We start from the raw sequence: 25,713 nt of genomic DNA, 5'->3' as shown, positions 1-25,713 counted from the left end.
AAAAGTCCCGGACTTTTCGCCTCAAATTGAATACGGGCCTTTGTTTGGCTAGTTGGTTTAGTTGCATGGTCATCACTGAAGAAACCTGCATGTTGAACTCAATTGCTATTCTGAATATGGTGATATTATCTTTAATCTTTTAATGGTAAAAATGGTAGCACAGACAGTGGCAAACGCAGGATTTCTAGAAGGGGGTTTCCAAAGGCTTGATTCTAGAGTGAGTGTGGCCAATCCATGAATAGGACATAATTAGCATTTAACCAGTTTTAATATGCGTCATACAAAGTGTAGTGTATGTCATAATTCCACCATATACAGGACCAGCGATCACAGTAAGCCATTAGATGTGGCAGTAGGGCCTTCCTGTCTGAGCTGAATGCTTTCATTTCACGTGTGGGCACCATTCCAGAGCAAGGGAGCAAACCAAGAGTCTGGGGGAGCAGCAGAAGAGCCTAGAACTGCCCTGGACATAGATGTACATATTGGTCTCCTTGTGCACTGGAAAACAGTATTAATAATTAACCCTATAGACGTTCTATAGCAGTGTCCTCCCTAACAGTACATGTTTTCCAGATCTCCTAGTTGGTGCACAGGTGTATTCATTAGTTGGCTGACAAATGTGGTGGTTATTATTTCATTTGTGATACTGAGGAGAACATGCAGCACAAGTAAAATTGTATTATACAGTATACTATTTCTATTGTGGTCATGGTGTGGACTGGGGGGTTTCCAGGCAACCAGAAACCCCCATCCCCCCTTGCTTTTGCCTATGACAGGGGCTAGCATTGATGTCTCACAGTACTCGGGTCATAGGTATGGGAATGACAAATTTTCTCTGTAAAATATTGGCAATAATAACATCTGGATGTCATATGCACAAATAAGTTAGCTGCAATATGACAAAAATATATTGGCCTCGCCAACTGTAACTTGAATGGAGAACACTACTTTGCAGGCTCCTTAGTAAGCTCTTTATGGTGAGGAACCTGACAATGCAGTCCATCCTCCTCCTGTCACAAGATGTCACAAGGCGCTAAAGCTGCCAGCACCAGGGGGTGAAGCTCAGCTTCCATTGCGTCTCTGTGATGACTTGCCACAGGGACTAGGGCTAAGCTGATCACCCGGATAATCCAAACTAGAGGTGGGCGAGCGGGGCTGCCCCCCCCCTATACGCCCTGTGCACTGAGCAGCAGCACCGCTCGCCCACCCCTAGTTACAGTATGGCCCTAGCTCTCTGAATTTATTTGATTATAGTGGTGGAACATACAATATTTGCGGAGTGTATCTTTCGCGTCTTCACTGGGAAAGACCGGTTTCCTCTCCCTGTAGTGTGGGAGGGTTACATGAAGTTTTTGAGGTTCACAAACATTTCCTTAGAATTGGATTGGGACTGACTCCTATCCCTTTCCTCTCTCCATAGAATGCTCTGTGCACCATGGCAGAAAAGGGTTGTACTTCCCAACCCAACCTTCCTGTGGTACAGAGCTTTCAAGTCAGGACTGTCCTGGAGGTATGTGGTTGTGCCCAGTAACTTCCAATATCACCCATTTAAAAATGAGTACACATCAGGCCACATTCTTATGTATGCCAAAACCCACACACATGGCTACAGTTTGTCATGGCGATACCCCCAGATCTCTAGTCACTGTTACTATAAAACCACAGACATTGGTTGTCTTGAGAAATAGGACACCCATATCTGTGCAGTTTACTTCTAATGTCTTCCCTAAAAAGCAGGGACAGTTGGGAACTGTCGCTGTCTGAGAGTAATAACCTCTCCTCACAGGCAAAATTCCAGAGTGATGTACAGAGGTCAGGCATGTGAGCTGTTAAATAAAATAAAAAAAAAACCCTTTGAATTTGATTTGTGCACAATTCTAACTTAAACAGTGAATGTTATCTGACAGGGAAGTAAATCCCCCATGGATGACAGGCCCAGCAAACCTGTTTCACGGTGACTGCTCTGGTACAAGAGACTTCTTTCAGTATTATTCCCCCCTGTTTACATTGTACCTCTTGCATTCATTACCATATATGTGAGACATTTATTGTGCTGCGATGAGAATGATGTTATTATTCCCCTCAGCTCTGGGCGTTTTACATCATTTCATGAAATATAAACATTTATCTGCTAAAAATGTGTTATATATACTGTGATTTTTGCTATAGTTGTATGGTAATGTCTAAATCCTCTTCACGGAGAGGACTGACGTCATCAGCCAGTGTCCAGTGTCATTCCCTGCCATCCAAATGGGCATAGAGGGGGAATATGGCGAGCACAGCAAGCCACCGTGCCCGAAGAATGGCGAGCGCAGCGAGCCCACGAGGGGACAACTAACTTGTTTAAGTGGGGACAAAGTACTTCATTAGCTGGCTGTCATGGGCAGGAACTGCACTTCCACCCTCACATCACTTCCAGGTCCCTAGCACGAAGGGGAAATACAGCCAACCATAGTTGTATGGATAGTATATTTGTATGGAGAGTATATTTGAGAACTGACCCTAATTTCCAGGGACTATTCTATATTTACAGATTTGTCCCTGAAAACATTGGTCCCTGTAAATGTCCCTGCCACCTGCACATGTCACCTTTCTTATTCTGTTTGTGATGTAATTCTCGCTATTCAATCTTTTTCCATGATCTTTCATTATTATATTATGAAAATGACTTTATAAATATGTTCAATTAACATGATTAGACTGTGACAACCTTTCTTCCCGGTCTCCTGGGCCCTCGATCCATCTACACTCTGTTGCTGCAGTGCTATACTATTTAAATAGGTAGAAGTTTTGATTTTATTGTTTGCTTCATGAAAAACTAGATGGTGATTGAACTTTGCGAGCTGAAAAAATAAACTATCACTTGGTGCACTTAGGGCCTGATTCAGAGGCGCATGCTATTTGCTTGAATCAGGGCGTTTTTTTTTTTTTTTTAAGTTTCGGCCTCCAGACCGCTCGCACAGCTGTGGGTGACCACCCACAGCTTGTGTGAGCGGCCTGGTGATGGTGGCGATTAACGCGACCATCGGCATTGCGAGGAGACCCTAAGGTAGGGTCTCAGCACTCGCAATGCCGAGTGGACTTCCTGCTCTAATAGAGCAGGAAGTCCACTACTGACATCACGAGTGATGTCAGTAGGGCCGCCCACAAACGGCAGGCGTTCCTTCGGGAACGCCTCCGTTTGTGCAGCCACCCCCCCTACCAGCCTACAAAGCGGGGCGAGCTGTCGATCAGCATCGACAGCCGCCCCATTTTGTTGCGAGCCCTGGAGCAAGTGAAGTTCTCACTCGCTATGGGGCTTGTGCACTGGGCCACCATCGACCCTCTTGCGAGCGCTACGCGCTCGAGAGCGGGTCTGAATCAGTCCCTTAGATATATAAATGAGCAGTGAGGGCTCTAGGTTTTCCCATTGTCCTTTGTTATTCATGTAACACCCTTTAATAAGTATGAGAAAGAGGGATAATCCATATAGGGTGTAAAATATGTAAAATAAAACAGAACTATATGTGTGTATATTACATCTTTAAGATAGTATTGTATCTGTATGTGTTTAATATGACTGTGTATAATTATTATATGTACAGTGTGAAGGGGTGAAACATGGCCCCAGTGAAAGTGATTTACTGCACCTCATACACTGCATGGAGGGATAGTTCTAGAAAGAGCACATGGACAGGTCAGCAAGGTTATAAATGCCACTGCAGCAGCAGTAACTGCCAGTCTAGTAACTGCCAGTCTAGTAACTGCCAGTCTCCTGATCCCCCTCCAGTGCTGACTGACCTGATCACCTCCATGCTGTCTGGCTTAAGAGCTGAGATGACAGCAGAGATGGAGTAACAGGCTCAGTCAGGCCAGTGTGAGCAGAGCAGCATCTGCACTAAGCTGACAGCATCAGCGTCAGATCGGAGGAGTAGCCGCAGCAGCATCTGGCCACTGAGATAGTGGAGTTCAGGCAGGGAGCTGTGTGACGCAGGAGCTCAGTACAGCTGAAGGAAGGCAGGAGGCGGAGGCAGCTGCTAGAGATTTGCCTGAGTGACATAAGGAGTCAGCTGGGAGCAGCTATACGCGGAGGTGGTGAGCCCAGTTAATAACAAACACTAAGGAGTCACTCTTATAAAACTTTTATAATAGCCAAATGGAGAGAAGTGCTGGGGGAGAGATTGGATTAATTTAGACCTGCAGTGATTGCATTTACAGAGATATTACCTTCTGGCTTAGATTACCATTATTACACTAACTAATCCCTGGGACCATGAGACATCCTTAAAAAGCAGACTGTAGTAGCAATATTACTGAGGTTCTGTTTTCAAAAGAAAATAACTTTAAAAGGTGATTCGCTACAATAGTTGCCAATATTAAACGGGATTCTGGACTTGAGACAGGAGAAGCACATTTACTGTACTAAAGGCACCCGTCCTCAGGATATGATATAAAACACTACCCGGAACATATAGCAAACTAAATACTGCTCAGTCTAAGCGAACTATAGCAGCGGACATCCTTCTGTTAAATACAAATTGGGATTACTCCCTGATGCAGGACTAAAGACACGCCACAGGATGCCTATTGTGTGATAGACTCATTCATAGACTTTTCTAAATAATTTCATATGTGATGTTTTTCAGTGTTTGTATGTAATAATATACAGGCTATTTATCCTGTTAGCTATTTGCTAGGTATAATATAAATTACTATATTAATAATAAGAGTATGGTTGATTGTATTAAAACCACTATTCTAATATATTTGCAACATAAACATGTGTTATTCAATATGTTAGTAGTACGAAACCTTTAAAACTCTGTTTGAAAGTTATCACAAAATATAGAAAAGAAACTTGTACTGTGGTGTTATTTACTTAATAATCCTTAGGTGAGATATTTCAAAGAGTGAATTCAGTGGAGAAGAATTATACAGATAGCAGGTAAATGATGTTTCTATGTAACGCAACACTAATTTAGTAATTAGGTGGGTTTTGCCCAAGTGGACCCATACTACATTATAACAGTAAATAGCTTGGGTGGAGGCACTAAACTTAACCAATCTGCAGTCACAAACAGGGTTACAACTGGAGGCACTGCTGAGATCTGAAAAGTGAGACAGGGAAGCCTCGGGGTATCTTCTGTTTACTATCAAGGTATGGCGTCAATAAAGAGGGAAGATATTTTAGAGTGGTGTGAAAGGAAAAGTGTCCCCCCACTGAACTGCTTAGCCCTAGGGGGGAATCTGAGCGATGTTCGGAGTGCTCAGATAGTATTAGCTGTTGAGAATTTGTACGGCATCAAAGAGCCACGAGTGGTAGATTTTTGGGAAAAAATTGATGGAGTAGTGTGCGCTGCATTAGTAGTCACCAAGGAACCGCTGGAAAGGGATATGATTCCTGTTAGGATACCCACTCCTGATGGAGATGGACAGAAGTGGAATATTATTTGGCCAGTTGAAAAGCCAAGCAGTGGTATAGGGGCAGGGGAATCTGTTCATAATCGTTCCACACCCTTTAATGGGGAGAATTTACAGAATATGAGGAGTAATACTCTTGACCAAGGATCTAATGCTAATACAAACCAGAACAATGCGATGGTGACTGTTGTAAAGACGCTAGTAGATGAATTTGGGAGAATTCATCATGAGGGAGGGTATAGACGCTTGAGGATTTTTTCTGGGATTCGGCCGGTACCCACTGGAGAAGACAGCTATGAAGCTTGGAAAGACACCGTACATCAGTTGCCGGAAGAGTGGCAGTGTCCTGATGCAATAAAAAAACAACGAATAGTAGAAAGTTTAAGGGGCCCAGCTATGGAAGTAATAAATGCCACTCGGAGAGATGACCCTACTATAAGTTTCCGAGATTATCTTGCAGCTCTAGAATTAGAATTTGGGACAATGGAGAATGTAGATGATCTTAAGTATCGGTTGCGGCATACTTACCAAGAGGTGGGGGAGAAGTTGACAGCATATCTGTATCGCATTGACAAAATCATTCATCAAATTGTTGAAAAGGGGGGAATGACAACAGAAGAGGTTAATGATAAAAGGATGCAACAGTTGATAGAAGGGGCTCTTACCACTGATCCAATCGCTCAGCGGCTGAGATACACTACAGTCAGCAGACAACCTCCTTCCTTTATGCAATTAATGAGGGAAGTTAAACAGGAAGAAGCTCTAGTTGAAGCACGAGAGAAGACTGAAAAAAAAGTTAAAATGGTGACACCTAAAACGAATGAAACAACAACAGCTCCTATTGAACATTTAGCTAAAGTAGTAGAAGAGTTACGAGAGCAAGTTGGGCAGCTAGCATTTCAGTTGAAAGAGGAGATAAAGAAGAAAGATGACGCAGCTAAAACACCCACTGGAACTACGCCCATGAATACTGCTGAAAGAGGAAGGGTTACTAGACAGCAAAGGTGTTTTCGCTGTGGAAGACTTGGCCACAGAGCGTTTGAATGTGATCAGAGATGGAACGGTGTTGAAGAAGGCTCTCGGGCTAGTCGAGGCAGGAACTCATCGGGAAACGCCAGTGGGAGACCGATGAACCCCGCATCGGCTCCCTAAAGAATCAGCAGGAAGTGATGGGGAGTTACAGTGGCAGCTACTCTGTGCCTGAGGGATTGATGGGACCGGCTCCACTGATACCAGCATTTGTTAATGGAAACCCATGTACTGTTTTGTTAGACAGCGGATCCCAGGTATCCATCATATTCGAGGACTGGTATAGACATCATTTGGATGATATTCCTATATTACCCTTGTCAGGTCTTATCCTATGGGGATTAAGTGATCATAGTTACCCATATCTAGGGTACATACCTATTACATTAAAATTTCCCTTGGAAGTAGCTGGAGTGAATGGAGAAATACATACCACGGCTTTAATTTGCCCAGAATCAGATGGAGAGGAAAGAGAGGCTTCCGTCATTCTGGGAACCAATGCAAATTTATTCAAAACTTTGGCGCAGTGGTGTCGAGAAGTGGGAGGGACAGCCTATGCCAACTCCTTACATATACATCCCTCCTGCCTGGAGGCATATCGGAAAATTGAAGAAGTGCAGGCCAAGACCAAATACAGCCCACAACATGACATTGAAGAGTGCTTTTCAGGGAGTGATATCCCAGATGAAAGTAAATCTAAGTTGGTGAAGGATCTCATACAGCGGAATGCTGCGTTCTCACAGCATGAGTGGGATCTGGGTTTATCCACCAATGTGTCCCATCAAATTCGTTTAACCGACGAAACTCCCTTTAGGGAAAGATCCCGTAGATTGGCGCCAGCTGATTTAGAAGATATGAGAGAGCATTTGAAAAAATTATTAGACAGCCGAGTCATTCGGGAGTCGGAAAGCCCTTTTGCTTCACCTATAGTGGTCGCAAGAAAAAAGAATGGAGAGGTACGCATGTGCATTGACTACCGTAAACTTAACCAACGGACTGTACCAGATCAATACACAGTACCACGGGTGGATGAGGCCTTGGATTGCCTACAGGGTAGTCAGTGGTTTTCAGTGCTAGATCTAAAAAGTGGATTTTATCAGATCTTGATGGATCCTAAAGATGCTGAGAAGACTGCATTCATCTGTCCATTGGGGTTTTTTGAATTTTTACGAATGCCCCAGGGAACCAAGGGAGCTCCTGCCACGTTTCAGAGGAGTATGGAGAAGACAGTTGGAGATATGCATCTCCGAGAAGTGGTGGTGTATCTTGATGACATCATTGTATTTGGTAAGACATTAGAGGAGCACAATCAGCGGCTTTTAAAGGTGTTAGATCGTCTCATTGCTCACGGGTTTAAGCTATCTTTAGAAAAATGTAAAATATGTCAGAAAACTGTAAAGTATATTGGCCATATTGTCAGCCGAGAGGGAATAGCTGCTGATCCGTCTAAAGTGGAAGCAGTGAAAGAATGGCCTAGGCCGACCAAACTAAAAGAATTACGTTCCTTTTTAGGATTTTGTGGATACTATAGGCGATTTGTGCCAAAATTTTCTAAAATAGCAAAGCCCTTGACTAACCTCACTAAAGGGTATCCTCCTTTAAAAAAATCTTCTCTTAGATATAAGAAAAGTGACCCAGGTGCTTACTATCGGATTAACGAGGAGTTTGGTGAGCGTTGGACTCAACATTGTGAGAAAGCCTTTCTAGAATTGAAGGAACACCTTACCAATACACCAGTCTTGGCATACGCTGATCCATCCCGACCTTATGTTCTACATATAGATGCATCCCTTGAAGGGCTTGGGGGAGTTTTATACCAGCTGTATGACACTCAATTGCGTCCGGTCTCTTATATCAGTCGAGGATTATCACCTAGTGAGCGGAACTATCCCGCTCATAAACTAGAATTTCTAGCTTTAAAATGGGCGGTGGTAGACAAATTACACGATTACTTGTATGGTGTGGCCTTTGAGGTCCACACCGATAATAACCCCCTCACGTATGTTCAGACAACGGCTAAATTGGATGCCACAGGGCATAGGTGGTTGGCAGCCCTGTCAGTATATAATTTTTGTTTAAAATATAGACCAGGGACAAGTAACATTGATGCAGATGCATTGTCCAGATTGAAACAAGAACCGGATGGTACGCAAGAGGAAGGATGGATAGAGGTGCCAGCCTCTGAAGTAAGAGGATTATGCCACCAAAGCTCAGCTAAACAAATAGCTAAGAATTTTATTGAAGTGTTAGGAGCCACAGGAAAGGCACTTCCATTAGCTTATTGCTGGCTATCTAAGGTAGAGATGGGAGATCTCCAAAGAATAAGCCGCAGTCAACTAGAAGTTGAGCAAAAAGCAGATCCGTATATTCAAGAAGTTAGACAAGCTGTGATAAAAGGTCTAAAGCATCCTCCACTGATATCTACTGATAACCCCCAAGCTCGATTACTCTGTAGACAGTTTAACCTTCTCAAGATCAGGAGAGGACTGTTATATAGGGTGAAAGTTTCCAAGGAGGGAAAAGTCAAAGAACAGCTGGTGTTACCAGAAGTTTACCACTCCATAGTACTTAAATCTTTGCATGATGACCATGGCCATTTTGGGATAGACAAGACCTTTGCATTGATTGTAGATCGGTTTTATTGGCCTAAAATGGCAGAAGATGTGACTCGCTATTGTAACAACTGTGGCAACTGTATTCTCCGTAAGACTTTGCCAACAAAGAGTGCAACGCTTAAGAATATCTCATCTGATGGCCCATTAGATTTAGTATGTATAGATTTCCTGGCTATAGAGTCTGGAGAGGATAGAAAGTCATCCATATTAGTGATCACTGATCATTTCACTCGCTACGCGCAAGCTTATTTAGCGAGAGACCAAAGGGCCATTACAGTTGCCAAGATCTTGTGGGAGAAGTTTTTCCTTCATTATGGGTTGCCAGCTCGTATACATTCGGACCAAGGGCGTGAATTTGAAAGTCAAATCATACGAGAAATGTGTGACATATGTGGTATCAAGAAATCTAGGACCGCCCCATATCATCCCCAAGGAGATCCACAGCCAGAGCGATTTAATCGCACCCTCCTCAATATGCTGGGTACCTTGGATCCTAGTAAGAAATCTCAGTGGAGTCGGTACATTAGTTTGCTGGTACATTCATATAACTGTACTAAAAATGAGGCCACGGGGTATTCCCCTTACTTCTTGCTGTTCGGAAGAGAAGCCCGTCTTCCAATAGATGTCTGTTTTGGAACCACCACAGGAAGAGCTGGCTGTATTCCCCATACAAAATACGTGGAGCAATTAAGGAGAGATTTGCATGAGGCACACCAACTTGCACAAAGAGCAGCTAAGAAATTAGGAGAAAAGAACAAGGTGCACTATGATTCTAAAGTTCGTGAACATTTACTGTTACCAGGGGATAGAGTTCTGGTTCGGAATTTAGGACATTCTTCCCAACACAAACTGAGCAACCGATGGAATCCTGAACCATATGAGATTGTGGAACAGCTTCCAGAGACCCCCTCTTACAAGATTAGGCCGGAAGGGGCTTCTGGCCCAATTAAAACCTATCATCGGCAACATTTATTGCATATAGGTCGGGAAGTTAGACTTCTCTTAGATTTTCAGCCAGGGCTTGAAAGTAAACAAAACTCTTCAATCCCTGTTTGTCGTAGCAAAAGAGGGAAGGATGAGGAATGTGTTACAGAAAGTGACCTCTCCCACAGTGAGGAAAAAGGAGGTTATTACTACTGTGATTCCCCATTTTCAAGGGATGTCAACATACCTACTGATATTGAACAAAGAAGAGAATTGTTTTCTCCTGAGCTATTAGGGAGAGATAATGAGAGTGAAGATACCAATGAGTCCTCAATGGTGACACTCTATGAACTTTCTCCGTTAGAAGCGCCTCAGTTGGAATTACAGGATTCAGGGAGTCTGGGTGAGGAATCCTTTGAAACTGAAAATGATTTAGGGAAGGTAGAGACCTTTCTACGACCAAAGAGGAATGTTAGGCCTCCGATGATGTTAACCTATGACACTTTAGGACAACCCGTTGAAGTACCCCGCATAATCTATCCCAATATAGTCTTTTCGTGGCCTTACTTTGGGTGGATGAGGGAAATGTAGGGTGGAGATAGAATGTACAGTAAATGGGTATAAGAGGAAAAAAATAGTACTGTAAAAGGGGCATAGTTACAATACATGAAGTTGTTGATGCACTCACAAGATTCTTTTCAAATTCCTTGTTTGTGCATCAGGGGGAGAGTGTAACACCCTTTAATAAGTATGAGAAAGAGGGATAATCCATATAGGGTGTAAAATATGTAAAATAAAACAGAACTATATGTGTGTATATTACATCTTTAAGATAGTATTGTATCTGTATGTGTTTAATATGACTGTGTATAATTATTATATGTACAGTGTGAAGGGGTGAAACATGGCCCCAGTGAAAGTGATTTACTGCACCTCATACACTGCATGGAGGGATAGTTCTAGAAAGAGCACATGGACAGGTCAGCAAGGTTATAAATGCCACTGCAGCAGCAGTAACTGCCAGTCTAGTAACTGCCAGTCTCCTGATCCCCCTCCAGTGCTGACTGACCTGATCACCTCCATGCTGTCTGGCTTAAGAGCTGAGATGACAGCAGAGATGGAGTAACAGGCTCAGTCAGGCCAGTGTGAGCAGAGCAGCATCTGCACTAAGCTGACAGCATCAGCGTCAGATCGGAGGAGTAGCCGCAGCAGCATCTGGCCACTGAGATAGTGGAGTTCAGGCAGGGAGCTGTGTGACGCAGGAGCTCAGTACAGCTGAAGGAAGGCAGGAGGCGGAGGCAGCTGCTAGAGATTTGCCTGAGTGACATAAGGAGTCAGCTGGGAGCAGCTATACGCGGAGGTGGTGAGCCCAGTTAATAACAAACACTAAGGAGTCACTCTTATAAAACTTTTATAATAGCCAAATGGAGAGAAGTGCTGGGGGAGAGATTGGATTAATTTAGACCTGCAGTGATTGCATTTACAGAGATATTACCTTCTGGCTTAGATTACCATTATTACACTAACTAATCCCTGGGACCATGAGACATCCTTAAAAAGCAGACTGTAGTAGCAATATTACTGAGGTTCTGTTTTCAAAAGAAAATAACTTTAAAAGGTGATTCGCTACAATAGTTGCCAATATTAAACGGGATTCTGGACTTGAGACAGGAGAAGCACATTTACTGTACTAAAGGCACCCGTCCTCAGGATATGATATAAAACACTACCCGGAACATATAGCAAACTAAATACTGCTCAGTCTAAGCGAACTATAGCAGCGGACATCCTTCTGTTAAATACAAATTGGGATTACTCCCTGATGCAGGACTAAAGGCACGCCACAGGCTGCCTATTGTGTGATAGACTCATTCATAGACTTTTCTAAATAATTTCATATGTGATGTTTTTCAGTGTTTGTATGTAATAATATACAGGCTATTTATCCTGTTAGCTATTTGCTAGGTATAATATAAATTACTATATTAATAATAAGAGTATGGTTGATTGTATTAAAACCACTATTCTAATATATTTGCAACATAAACATGTGTTATTCAATATGTTAGTAGTACGAAACCTTTAAAACTCTGTTTGAAAGTTATCACAAAATATAGAAAAGAAACTTGTACTGTGGTGTTATTTACTTAATAATCCTTAGGTGAGATATTTCAAAGAGTGAATTCAGTGGAGAAGAATTATACAGATAGCAGGTAAATGATGTTTCTATGTAACGCAACACTAATTTAGTAATTAGGTGGGTTTTGCCCAAGTGGACCCATACTACATTATAACAGTAAATAGCTTGGGTGGAGGCACTAAACTTAACCAATCTGCAGTCACAAACAGGGTTACATTCACCTCCATACTATATGTACCAGTTATCCTAAATTGGTAACTCAGACTAGGTGGTCTAGTTAAGACGCAGCAACGTTTTATCTGTTGTCACTGTTATGCACAACAATAACAGATGTATTTTCAGGACAGTCTGTCAAAGTTCTCTGGATAGTGGCATGGGCACAGTATGGGATGATTTGTAGGGATCCATAGATCCCTCTCCGATGAAAAGGTAGCCTATAGGCTACAATGGTTAACACCATCTGAAGATATATATTGGGGCCTACATCGTTGTTCTCTTAGAGGACTAAATAATATGGTAGAACTCTTTAGGATTGTGTATATGGTGTCTATGCAGTCAGTGGCGTAAGTTCATCCTAGACGCCCAGAGGCAAGATATAATTTGGTGCCCCCCCTCACAGCCGCTGACACTGTAATGTAGCATTTTGCATGCAGATACAGCCTCAGTTGCACACAGAGTATAGGCATGCTGCAGATCATTTTAATCAGCAGAAGTTGCTGTGCGCCCTATTCGCCCTGTGCAAATAAGACGCATATGAACGTAAAAATTTGCATGAGGAGATGCTCTGCGTTACCGAGTCACTCTGTGCTCACGCGTTATGTATCACACGGAGGATAGATGCATGTGGACACATCTGTATGGCTATGCATTAGTCACAAATAAGATAGTGACCTGCATAGTGCAATTAGCATGAGGCTCAGAGTCCTCCTGATGGAGGCTAAAACCACCTGATATGTGGGGTGGGGAGTCCTCCTGATACCCCTGATGGAGGGGAAAACCACATGATGTGGAGTTTAAATCAAGATACTGTTAGACTGCCATAGTGGCAGGGCTGCAAATCACAAAATGCCCGTTCTGCTGCTGACTGCATCACATGCCGGGAGGTTGCTCCACCAAAGATCTACCCCCGGACTCTGGTGCAAGATAGTGTAAATATAGTGTAATAATGTCTTTATGATAGATTATATACACCTCCAGTGCTATGTAAATGAGAAAATAAATTTCATTACATAGATATATATATCATATACTGTATATTGGGCACTGGAGGTGTATCTGACCTATCTTAAAGACATTATTACACTATATTTACACTATCGTGCTCTACACTTTCCATGATTCAACATGACATGACAGTGATTAAAAAAAATTTTCTTTAAATATATCACTTTATTTAGAACCTCCCCCTCCCCCACCCCCTTAGGGCTTACACTTACTTATAATGTTTTTCAGTCACACTAGCCACTTCTCAACCTCTCCCAACTTCCATCCACTTCCTATATCTCCTAGTGTTCCCACGGGCCTGCCGCACTGTCTCTCTCTCGACTCGTCAGTCACTCAGGGTCAGGGAGAGTCGCGGTCACATATTATGTGACGTCCATGACCAGTGCAGTCCAGAGCAGGCCATGGAGGAGGAGCACAACTGATGCTGATCGGGGCTCAGTCAGCGTGGATGGCTCCTCTGTCCACAGCATTGCAAGAACAGTACGGAACGGGTGACTATGAAGGAGTTGCCCCCTTCAGGGCTGGCACCCGGCGGCAACTGGCTTCATTGTCTCCGGCAGTTCTGCCACTGTATAAAGTTACTTGCTCTATCCTATACCCCTTTTACACAGTGCTAAAAATCCCAGGTGATGCACATAAACCTGGGATTTTTGTCGGTGTGAATGGATCTACACGAGGCCAGGGACCCGGAGATCCGGCTTGGGTATTTTGCAGGGTTGGCCACGGGTCGTTCCTGTGCCACCCTGCAGTGTAAATGGTGCGATCCAGGTCACAATGACCTGGATCACGCCGCACGCTGGCCTATTGGCCGACTTCAGTGGCGCTTGGAGATTGCATCATCTCCAAGCGTCCACATCAACACCGGATGAGTCGGGTCACTGCAGACCCAGCTCCGATGTGAATGGCGCCGACTCTGGAATGATTCCCAAATCTGAATCAGCTTCAAAGTAGTTTGTATAAGCAATGAGAAATAAGTCATTTCAGTTGCTTACTCAAGCAGGAGAATGGGAAGGCACTCTGGCAGTTGCTGGCTCAGGCAGGATAATGTGAAGGCACCGTGGCAGTTGCTGGCTCAGGCAGGAGAATGGGAAGGCACCCTGGCAGATGCTGGCTCAGGCAGGAGAATGGGAAGGCACCCTGGCAGTTGATGGCTCAGGCAGGATAATGGGAAGGCACCGTGGCAGTTGCTGGCTCAGGCAGGAGAATGGGAAGGCACTCTGGCAGATGCTGGCTCAGGCAGGAGAATGGGAAGGCACTCTGGCAGATGCTGGCTCAGGCAGGATAATGTGAAGGCACCGTGGCAGTTGCTGGCTCAGGCAGGAGAATGGGAAGGCACCTTTGCAGTTGCTGGCTCAGGCAGGAGAATGGGAAGGGATCCTGGCAGATGCTGGCTCAGGCAGGATAATGTGAAGGCACCGTGGCAGTTGCTGGCTCAGGCAGGAGAATGGGAAGGCACCTTTGCAGTTGCTGGCTCAGGCAGGAGAATGGGAAGGGATCCTGGCAGTTGCTGGCTCAGGCAGGAGAATGGGAAGGCACCCTGGCAGTTGCTGGCTCAGGCAGGATAATGGGAAGGCACCATAGCAGTTACTGGCTCAGGCAGGAGAATGGGAAGGCACCCTGGCAGTTGCTGGCTCAGGCAGGATAATGGGAAGGCACCGTGGCAGTTGCTGGCTCAGGCAGGAGAATGGGAAGGCACTCTGGCAGATGCTGGCTCAGGCAGGAGAATGGGAAGGCACTCTGGCAGATGCTGGCTCAGGCAGGATATGTGAAGGCACCGTGGCAGTTGCTGGCTCAGGCAGGAGAATGGGAAGGCACCTTTGCAGTTGCTGGCTCAGGCAGGAGAATGGGAAGGCACCCTGGCAGTTGCTGGCTCAGGCTGGATAATGGGAAGGCACCGTGGCAGTTCCTGGCTCAGGCAGTAGAATGGGAAGGGACCCTGGCAGTTGCTGGCTCAGGCAGGAGAATGGGAAGGCACTCTGGCAGATGCTGGCTCAGGCAGGAGAATGGGAAGGCAACCTGGCAGTTGCTGGCTCAGGCAGGAGAATGGGAAGGCACCTTTGCAGTTGCTGGCTCAGGCAGGAGAATGGGAAGGCACCCTGGCAGTTGCTGGCTCAGGCAGGATAATGGGAAGGCACCGTGGCAGTTGCTGCCTCAGGCAGTAGAATGGGAAGGGACCCTGGTAGTTGCTGGCTCAGGCAGGAGAATGGGAAGACATGCTGGCAGTTGCTGGCTCAGGCAGGATAATGGGAAGGGATCCTGGCAGTTGCTGGCTCAGGCAGGAGAATGGGAAGGCACCCTGGCAGTTGCTGGCTCAGGCAGGATAATGGGAAGGCACCATAGCAGTTACTGGCTCAGGCAGGAGAATGGGAAGGGACCCTGGCAGTTACTGGCTCAGGCAGGAGAATGAGAAGACATGCTGGCAGTTGCTGGCTCAGGCAGGTGAATGGGAATTGAATAGATGACACTGTGAAAGAAGAATACAGAGTGAAAGGAAGATTGCAGATCAAAGGTGGCCAATGGAGTGGATATGATTGGATCAAGGTGAGTACCAAAGCAGGAAGATTCCACTTCAGAAATTGAGTGGTGTTAGAATTAATTTCAGGATGATGTTGGAGCCAGGACAAACGTAACTCAAGAATTGCATATATTTGCTAATTATATTGAGTACTAGAGAAATAATGGGAAGCTGCTATCTTTTAACAAAAGCTTCATCCACAAATTAGCCATTATCCCATGAATCCAGGAAAGCTTCTGAGCAGAAATGTCCAAACCAGAACTTGAGATCTAAACAGGCATTATTTCTTTACTGGAGAGCAGTTAACGTTACCTAGGATGTCCTGTCCATATGCATCCAGGCTTTGGTGTTTGGTGTTTTACGGCATCAAGTGGCAGTGATTGAGTAAGTAGTCCTTGGAACAACAGTCCATACCACCAGGCTATTACATTTTGCCCCTAGTGATTTTTTTTTTTTTGGTAAAAACCTACCGACATCACTGTGGGTTTTGGGCTCCAAAACGACAATTGTTATTGTCGTCGTGTCCAAACACAAATCGCCAGCCTCTTATTGAAGATGAATTTTAAACCCTCTTATATAATTAATTTGGTTATTAAAATAAAAATTACATTGAAGCCAGACGGCTAGCTTAAGAGGAGCTCCCGATGCGACAGGAGCAATATTCCTGTATGCCCATCTGCGCAATAGACGACAAGCCAATCATTATTATTGATTATCTGATCAGGACAGTTGTAGTGATATGTTCAGAGGAGTTATGACATGGAGATTAAAATACTCCATCTCTGCTACTTCCCCTTTGACCAAGTGTTGATTGTGGTACTACTCTACCTCTAATCCATTACAAAAGTCAAGTGTTAAGGATTCCACCCTTATAATGATTTGGGGCCCTTGATTTCAACTACAGAATTATACAGGAATTTATCTGGCCATTTCTGTTTGAGTGAGGATATACTCAGAGAGAGAATCTGTACCTAGTATAGGGCTAGTGCAAGAATCGATGGTGCGACTGATGATGGTGATGACGTCTCAAGACTCACCTAGCATGATTGCAACATCTGTAGACCCTTGAAGTGGGTTTCTCAGTCCTTGCACGTTCATAAGCTAGAATGTACATAATGGAAAGGCTGTAGCAGTATTAGCATGAAGTCGCAGATGTGCGACTGGCAAAAGACGCACACACGGACTGCGCTTTACTTGTAGGTTAATCGGCTCCTGACAAACAACTAGAATCTGATTGGTGCATAGTGTGCATGTGGTAGGGAACTTAGTAGCTCTATGACCCCCGGTTGCAAGCGGCAGCTCACTCGTACGCGGCCCATGTTAAGCGACCGCGCATGCGCATGCTTCGTACTGCACGCGCGCGAACTACTCAGAGCGATCGGAATCCGATCGCTCGCCAAGCAAAGACAGCCCAGTGTAATGAGTGACAGGAGAGGCCGTTTGTGGGTGGTAACAGGGCAGGACACTAATAACGGGGGAGTGGAGGTGCGAACGCAGGCGTGCCTGAGTGTTGCAGCGCCGTTTCTAAGGCGTGCATAATTTACAGACAGCGTCATAGTACTCGTCACCAGCCTTTTTTTTACACAGAAATCCTCGCAGTGCTTGCGGTAAAGTAAGGGAACCACAAGTGCTGCGAGCCCTTCCGATGGTCCTTGATGTACCAATGTTTTAATACACTTCCTGGAGATGACGTGCGCTAGTGGGCGTCTCTACATACGCTAATGGGCGCCTGCATAAACAAAGTGATCGCTCGCCAAGACAAAGTGGGCGTGCTTATGCCTTTCCGAGCGAGCGCCTGCCATGCCATCACTTTGCCAAATTTGCATACTCTGGGGGCGAGCGATCACAACTAGCGAGCGGCTCTGAATCAGGTCCTTAGATTGTAAGCTCCACTGGGGCAGGGACCGATGTGAATGGTGAAATATTCTCGGAAAAGTGCTGCGGAATATGTTTTCGTGAAACACTTTGCTCCTACATTCAGGTCATCTGGCTTCTGGCATGTACAGGAATTGCAAATTGCAGTCCTTCATAATCTTTCATGCATGGCATGTATCAGTAAGAGGCTTTCATCTCAATTAAAAGACTATTGATAATGTCACAATCCATTACCAGAACTTCAAAGCATGTTTGTAGAAATGGTCATTAAATAATCAACACTCATCTCTCCTTGTACAGATGCAGCAGCTGGAGAGACAAGTTATTGATGCAAACCGACGAGCAGAGAAAGCTTATGAGCAGGTAATTGTTACTGTACACTTATTATTTATTGTAAAGCTTAAGATGATATATGTAATAGTACAGAGGCCCTGATTCAGAGCCGGACGCTCTGACAGAGCGCTCGCTCTGAATCAGGGCCGACCCCCCTTACTTTTTGGAGCGGCCTCCTGGCCGCTCGCATAGCTGTGGGTGACCACCCACAGCTATAGCGAGCGGCCAAAATGATGGGCGCGATGGTCAAGACCATCGCGCTTGCGACAAGACCCTTGCGGTAGGGTCTCGCTGCTACAAGCCCTGGAGTGCTTTTGGCTCTATCAGAGCCAAAAGCACTCCCACTGACATCACTAGTGCCCCACTGACATCACTAGTGATGTCAGTGAGGCCGGCCCCAAACGGTAGGCGTTCCCATGGGAACGCCTCCGTCTGGGCAGCCATGCCCCCGGCACGCCCACCAAATCACCATCGACAGCACGCCCCCTTTGGTGCGAGACCCATAACGACGGCTTGGCCGTTATTATTCGGGTCTCGTGCATGCGCGCGACGGAGCCGCCTGCGCCGTGAGCACGCACACTTGGGCAACATCGACCCACTTGCGAGCGCTCGGCGCTCGCGAGCATGTCTGAATCAGGCCCAGAGTGAGGATGTTGGTTTCTTTTTCAGCATTGTTAGCGCAGCTCTGTCACTGTAGTGTTCAGTAGTTCTGTGTCTCTGGATTCTGTATGTTATGTCAACATTCAATGTCTACCTTCACCACAATGTCAACAACCACTGACATGTAAAAACTTCTCCTGAAAGTTGCGGGAGGGTCCCGATTTTAGCCCCCCCACACCCTGGAAGAGTAGGCAGATCTCTCGTAACCCGCCCACTTCCTAGTGAAGTGCGCAGGATGGAGAGATTTTCCGGAGAAATTGCGGGTCCGTTAGGAGGGGGTGTATACGTAATTTAGCCCCGTCCCCTCCGTAGGGAGGGATCTGGGCTAAAATGGTGCAAATCGCGTCATTTAGCCCCATCCCCTATACACGGACCCGCAAATCGCAGGCTGTCGGCAGTATCTCCTCTCTGGGCTGATCCCAGAGAAGAGTTTTGTAAGTATGTCAAAATGTCAACATGCAATTTTCAGCTTATCCCTAACCTCTAACCCTAAAATTCCTATTGTCAACAGTTTGACTGTGTTGACATTCCATGGTCGACATATCGGCTGTGTTGACATTTTGAAGATGACAACATTTTTATTATTCATAAACGAAGAAGAAAAAAGAATAGAGTACTATTATATGGTGCACTCTTTATCGCCCAACTACTCCACACTTAATTCTGATAATTCAATAAGTATTTAAAATATCAAACCTTTATTGGTATAATATTAAAAACTAATATATAAGGGACACCAATACGGCGAAATATAAAAACAATAGTATTATTCCTAAACAGGAATAAAGATAGTATAGTGAATGATATCTATGAATAAAGTGAATTAAAAAAATATATCCAATTGCCACTGTGACATGTTATCCATATTATATACAATGAAATAAATCTCTTCTCTGGGTATAATATATCTCTATTCCTCAGTGTGTAGTATCAATAGCTGTCTGAGCACCTTGTATATTAACTCAGAAACACCATAGGTCTGTGTTTCCCTGTTTGCTTCAATCCACAATGTTGTAACCACTAGTGCTATTAAACAGACTCTATCCAACTGTGTCTTAAATTGGTTACTATTGTAGCTGGGAAAATTAACAGATAAATGTTATAATGATATTGCAACAGTTATTGCCTATATCCAAATTCTCCTACTCAGAGGGAACTTATAAATATTATCTGCAAATTGTAGATATATTACATACATTAGCACATTATATTCTCCATTTAAATAATAATAGGAGAAAAAGGAACTGGACAAAAAGCAATCCTGTTTTATGAAGTATATACTGTGAATAACAGATCTATTTTTATATATATTCAGGTCTTTGGGTTCACAGTCTCTATAGGATGCAATTGTTCACATATATGTAGAGTGTAATTAAGAAAAGTTCAAGAGATATACTCATAATGGTCCTTAAATTGTAAGTCCTTGATAAAGCAGCCCGTAGGCGAAACGCGCGTCGGCGTTTCCAATATGCCACTGTTTGAAAATGTTATGAATTAACTTGTGATCGATAAAATATTGAGCTCTCATAAGCTGACCATAGCTTTACTCTGGGGACGTTTGCACCTCCACCGTTATAAGCACGTAGGCGGAGATATACATGCACGATAAGGGATAATATAGTCAGTGATTACTCGTGGCATACTGAAATTTAAAAGCCAGCTACAGTTTCACTCCGGATATATTGTATATCTTCTCCGTAATAAATATACTGACGGAGATATGTCCATGTGATATATAATGATATAGATGTGACTGATTGATCGCATCATCATCACATGTTATGATTTGAAACACATTGATGTTTAAAACCTGGCTATAGTTATTTATCCGCAATAAACATACAGGTGGAGTTACATATGTATGAGATATAATGATGAAATTGATGGACCATTTATAATATACTGAACTGTAATATTGACAATTGTGCCATATCGGATACATTGAATACCTTATCCGCAATGAATACGTGGATGAAGAGAGGCACATAATATACAAATATTGATTGATGTATTACAGTCAGACTTACAATTTAAGGACCATTATGAGTATATCTCTTGAACTTTTCTTAATTACACTCTACATATATGTGGACAATTGCATCCTATAGAGACTGTGAACCCAAAGACCTGAATATATATAAAAATAGATCTGTTATTCACAGTATATACTTCATAAAACAGGATTGCTTTTTGTCCAGTTCCTTTTTCTCCTATTATTATTTAAATGGAGAATATAATGTGCTAATGTATGTAATATATCTACAATTTGCAGATAATATTTATAAGTTCCCTCTGAGTAGGAGAATTTGGATATAGGCAATAACTGTTGCAATATCATTATAACATTTATCTGTTAATTTTCCCAGCTACAATAGTAACCAATTTAAGACACAGTTGGATAGAGTCTGTTTAATAGCACTAGTGGTTACAACATTGTGGATTGAAGCAAACAGGGAAACACAGACCTATGGTGTTTCTGAGTTAATATACAAGGTGCTCAGACAGCTATTGATACTACACACTGAGGAATAGAGATATATTATACCCAGAGAAGAGATTTATTTCATTGTATATAATATGGATAACATGTCACAGTGGCAATTGGATATATTTTTTTAATTCACTTTATTCATAGATATCATTCACTATACTATCTTTATTCCTGTTTAGGAATAATACTATTGTTTTTATATTTCGCCGTATTGGTGTCCCTTATATATTAGTTTTTAATATTATACCAATAAAGATTTGATATTTTAAATACTTATTGAATTATCAGAATTAAGTGTGGAGTAGTTGGGCGATAAAGAGTGCACCATATAATAGTACTCTATTCTTTTTTCTTCTTCGTTTATGAATACTTGTTATAAGTAGAGGGATTGGTGGCACCGCCTGATTACAGGATTATATTTACAAATGTTGTGTGAATTTCAACAGCAACTTTTTCTATATGAATACATTCCTGTAAGTAGGATGACCAGAACATAAATAATATCTATTATAATATATGGTAATAGAGCCCTCAAAAATATTCCACACTCTCTGGTGGAGGATCGAATTGTGTTTTCATTTTTCAACATTTTTATTATGTTGACATAATGACAATTGACATTATGGTGTTGACCTTTTGGGGTATATTTACTAAAGTGCGGGTTTTTAGAAGTAGAGTCTTTGTCCATCGCAACCCATCAGATTCTAGCTATTATCTTCTAGAAGGGGCTAGATAAATGTTAATTACTGTAGAATCTGATTGGTTGCTATGGGCAACATCTCCACTTCTAAAAACCTGCATTTTAGTAAATATAACCCTTTGACTGTCGACATTGTGATTGTCGAGATAATGACTACATACACTATATCTCCCATCCTTTCTTTTCCCTATTCCCTGTCTTCCTGCCTCTCTCACCCAAACATCTTCCTCTTTCTCTAACCTCCTCTCTCACAATTTGTTTCACTCTCTCTCCCCCACCCTCCCTCTTTCTCCCCTCTCTATGTATACCTCTACCTCATTTTGATACCTCTCCCCACATTTAGTGGAATAATGTTATCCAAACTCACAATTGGTGTCACTCCTAACGGGTTGAGTACAGTATCCCGGGGGTTAGAATCCCGATGGTTACAATGCCGGCTCCAGAATCCCGACAGAGAAAATCCCGATGCATGTTGGTAAGTATTTTAACCCTTACCCTAACGCTCCCCTTAACCCAACCCTTCCGCAACCTAACGTTAACCATCCCCCTGGTGCTTTACCCTAAACCTAACCCTAATACTAAAAGTGCACACACACGTAGCGATTTTTTGAACGATTTAACTATAACAACGTCGTTATCGTTCAATTGTTGAAAACAATCGTTCCGTTTCTGAGTTATAACGATGAACGATTATCGTACCGTTTGTAGTTTATTCTGACTGACCAACTGAACGATTTTCATTAAGGGAAGGTACAAAAATCGTTTGTAGTTCAAAAAATCGTTCATTACACTTTAAAAAACCTGACAGATAATCTGACAGAAAATTGTTCATAAAATCGTTCATAACAAAATCGTTGTGTGTGTATGCAGCTTTAAACTGCATACACATGTAAAGATTTTCTGTCCAACCATCCAACTAGTTGATTGGTTGTATTGAAAATCTGGTAACGTATGGGAGTAACTGATGATCAGCAATTTGCTCCTAAATGCCAGTAAACAGATGAAAATGGTCGTCAGACAAGTTTGTTAAATGTTTGATCTAAATAATTTGTTCAAACAACAGTTTTTGTCAATTTTCCAGCGTTTAGGAGCAAATTGCTGATTGTCATTTGCCTTCATACCTTTCCAGATTTTCATTCCAACCAATCAACTAGTTGGATGGTTGGACAGATAATCTTTACGTGTGTATGCAGCTTTACTGTCGGGATTCTAACGGTTGGGAGTCCAGAGTCAGTATTCTGATGACCGTCGGGATTTCCGAGCCGGTATTCTGACCGGCGGGATTCTGGACCTCATTCAGAGCTGGTCGCACAGAGCGTGTGGTCGGTCTGAATGAGGGGAGGACGTCTTGAATTTTCAAGACGTCCTCCTTTGCGGTGGTAAGGCTGTGGGTTAACACCCACAGCCTTACGACCGCCTAAGGTGATGGTCGCGATGGTCAAGACCATCGCGACCATCGGGGCTTATGACGAGACCCTAGGGTAGGGTCTCCCTTGTCGTAAGCCCCGGAGAGCTTTCGGCTCTTTCTGAGCCGGAAGCTCTCCACTGACATCACTAGTGATGTCAGTGGGGCCGCCCCCAAATGGTAGGCGTTCCCATGGGAACGCCCGCGTTTGGGCTGCCACCCCCCGGCCCGCCTTCCAAACGGGGCGAGCTGTCAATCAACATCGACAACCTTTGGATCGAGACCCACTCCGACCAGCGCTGTCGGTCGTAGCGGGTCTCACGCATGCGCACGACGGCACCGGCGCCATCGTGCGCATGCTCTGTGGGGGGCCATCGACCCGGTCCGAGTGCTTCGGCGCTAACGACCGGGTCTGAATGACCCCCTCTGACTACATCCCCTCCTAACATCTTCCATTTTCTCCTGAGCCTAATAGATGCCTTACTTCTAAAATTATTCTTTTTGTAGTCCCGGGGGGATATTTTTTGAAAGCATGACTTGGATAGTACAGCATACCTTTATCTACCAGAATTCATCTAACAAATAACTTTCGATGAAGAGTTTTGATCTTCAGGATGTAAGGTACACAGGGCCGGTTCTAGACATTGTGGAGCTCAGGGCGAAAGTTCACAGTTGCGCCGCCCCCCCCCCCCCCATAAAAAAAAAAAAAATTTGTAGATGACGTTCCTCTGCACGTGCTGAAAGCACACGCGCTTCTGGAAAGGGGGCGTGTCCTTGCGGAACACCCCCAATTCATCACACTGTGGGGCGTGACCAGCACTTATGGAGGTGCTGGGCTTTCCCCAAGCTCTCCCCTCGTGGCGAATAATTGCAATGTGCAGTAATGCGCCTTACACAGTAATGCCCTTTATAAACACATTATGCCACACACAGTAATGCCCTGTATAACACATTATGCCACATGCCGTAATGGCTTTTATAACACATTATGTCACATGCAGTAATGCCCTGTATAACACATTATGCCACATGCAGTAATGCCCTGTATAGCACATTATGCCACATGTAATAATTCCCTTTACAATACAGTATCCCCAATGCAAATTACGCCACAAATTAGTCCCTTATTCATGTTATGACACACAGTGGTGCCCCTTTTACACAATGCCCAAATTAGTGCCCCTTATACACAAGGCCCACAGTACTTAGTAGTGCCCCTAATACAATGCCCACAGTAGTAGTGCCCCCTATAGTAGTGCCCCAGTAATAATGCCCCCTATAGTAGTGCCCACAGTAGGAATGCCCCCTATAGTAGTGCCCAAAATTGGAATGCCCCCATTAGTGCCCCCTATAGTAGTGCCCCCTGTATGAATGCCCCCTTATAGACATGTCCCCAGTAGTAATGCCTCCTTATAGACATGCCCCCAGTAGTAATGTCCCCTTATAGATATGCCCCCTTATAGACATGCCCACAGTAGAAATGCCCCCTTATAGACATGCTCCCAGTAGTAATGCCCCCCTATAGACATGCCCCCAGTAGTAATGCCCCTTATAGACATGCCACCAGTAGTAATGCCCCCTTATAGACATACCCCCTTATAGACATGCCCACAGTAGTAATGCCCCATTATAGACATGCTCCCAGTAGTAATGCCCCCCTATAGACATGCCCCCAGTAGTAATGCCCCTTATAGACATGCCACCAGTAGTAATGCCCCCTTATAGACATACCCCCTTTATAGACATGCCCCCAGTAGTGATGCCCCCTTATAGACATGCCCCAGTAGTAATGCCCCTTATAGACATGCTCCCAGTAGTAATGCCCCCCTATAGACATGTCCCCAGTAGTAATGCCCCTTATAGACATGCCCCCAGTAGTAATGCCCCCTTATAGACATGCCCCAGTAGTAATGCCCCCTTATAGACATGCCCCCAGTAGTAATGCCCCCATGCCTCCCTTCTGAAAAATAAAAAATACAAACACAATACTTACCATAGGCCCAGCTCCTGCGTCCACTGCCGTCTGGTCCGACCACTGCTCCACCACGGATCTATGGAAGAGACGTCATGACGTCCCTCCCATAGTGCTCTATGCGGGAGCCGGAGCTCTGGAGTGAGCTTCGGCTGCCTTTGCAGGGAGGGAGCCGGGTGCCCGCTGATAACAAATATCAGCGGGCGCCCGGCAACGCGGGGGAGACCGGCGCTGTTTTTTTTTTATTATGGGAAATTTTTTTTACCTTCTGGGGACTCTGTGGCGCCCTCCTGGGGACTCAGTGGCACCCTCTAGGGGCCGGCGCCCACGGGCGACGGCCCTGTTGGCCCACCCTAGAACCTCCACTGAAGGTACATATGCCTAGCTTCCACTACCCTATCATATATCTTACTTTGCACTAAGATATTCA

General features: G+C 44.2%; 1 protein-coding gene across 2 annotated transcripts in view; it reads left to right on the top strand.

Moving 5' to 3' along the window:
• Positions 1-25,713, top strand: part of PLEKHH2 (pleckstrin homology, MyTH4 and FERM domain containing H2) — a 237,060-nt gene that overhangs the window by 102,665 nt on the left and 108,682 nt on the right. For both annotated transcript variants that reach the window (XM_088477523.1, XM_088477522.1), the window contains exon 3: positions 18,023-18,085. In XM_088477523.1, the coding sequence (XP_088333649.1) occupies positions 18,023-18,085 (63 nt within the window). The remainder of the gene's footprint in view (positions 1-18,022; positions 18,086-25,713) is intronic.

Source organism: Taudactylus pleione, unplaced genomic scaffold (genome assembly GCF_031769625.1).
Source record: "Taudactylus pleione unplaced genomic scaffold, aTauple2 ptg000201l, whole genome shotgun sequence".
NCBI lineage: Eukaryota > Metazoa > Chordata > Amphibia > Anura > Myobatrachidae > Taudactylus > Taudactylus pleione.
The sequence above is the reverse complement of the archived record's forward strand: the minus strand, read 5'-3'. Positions and strand labels throughout refer to the sequence as shown.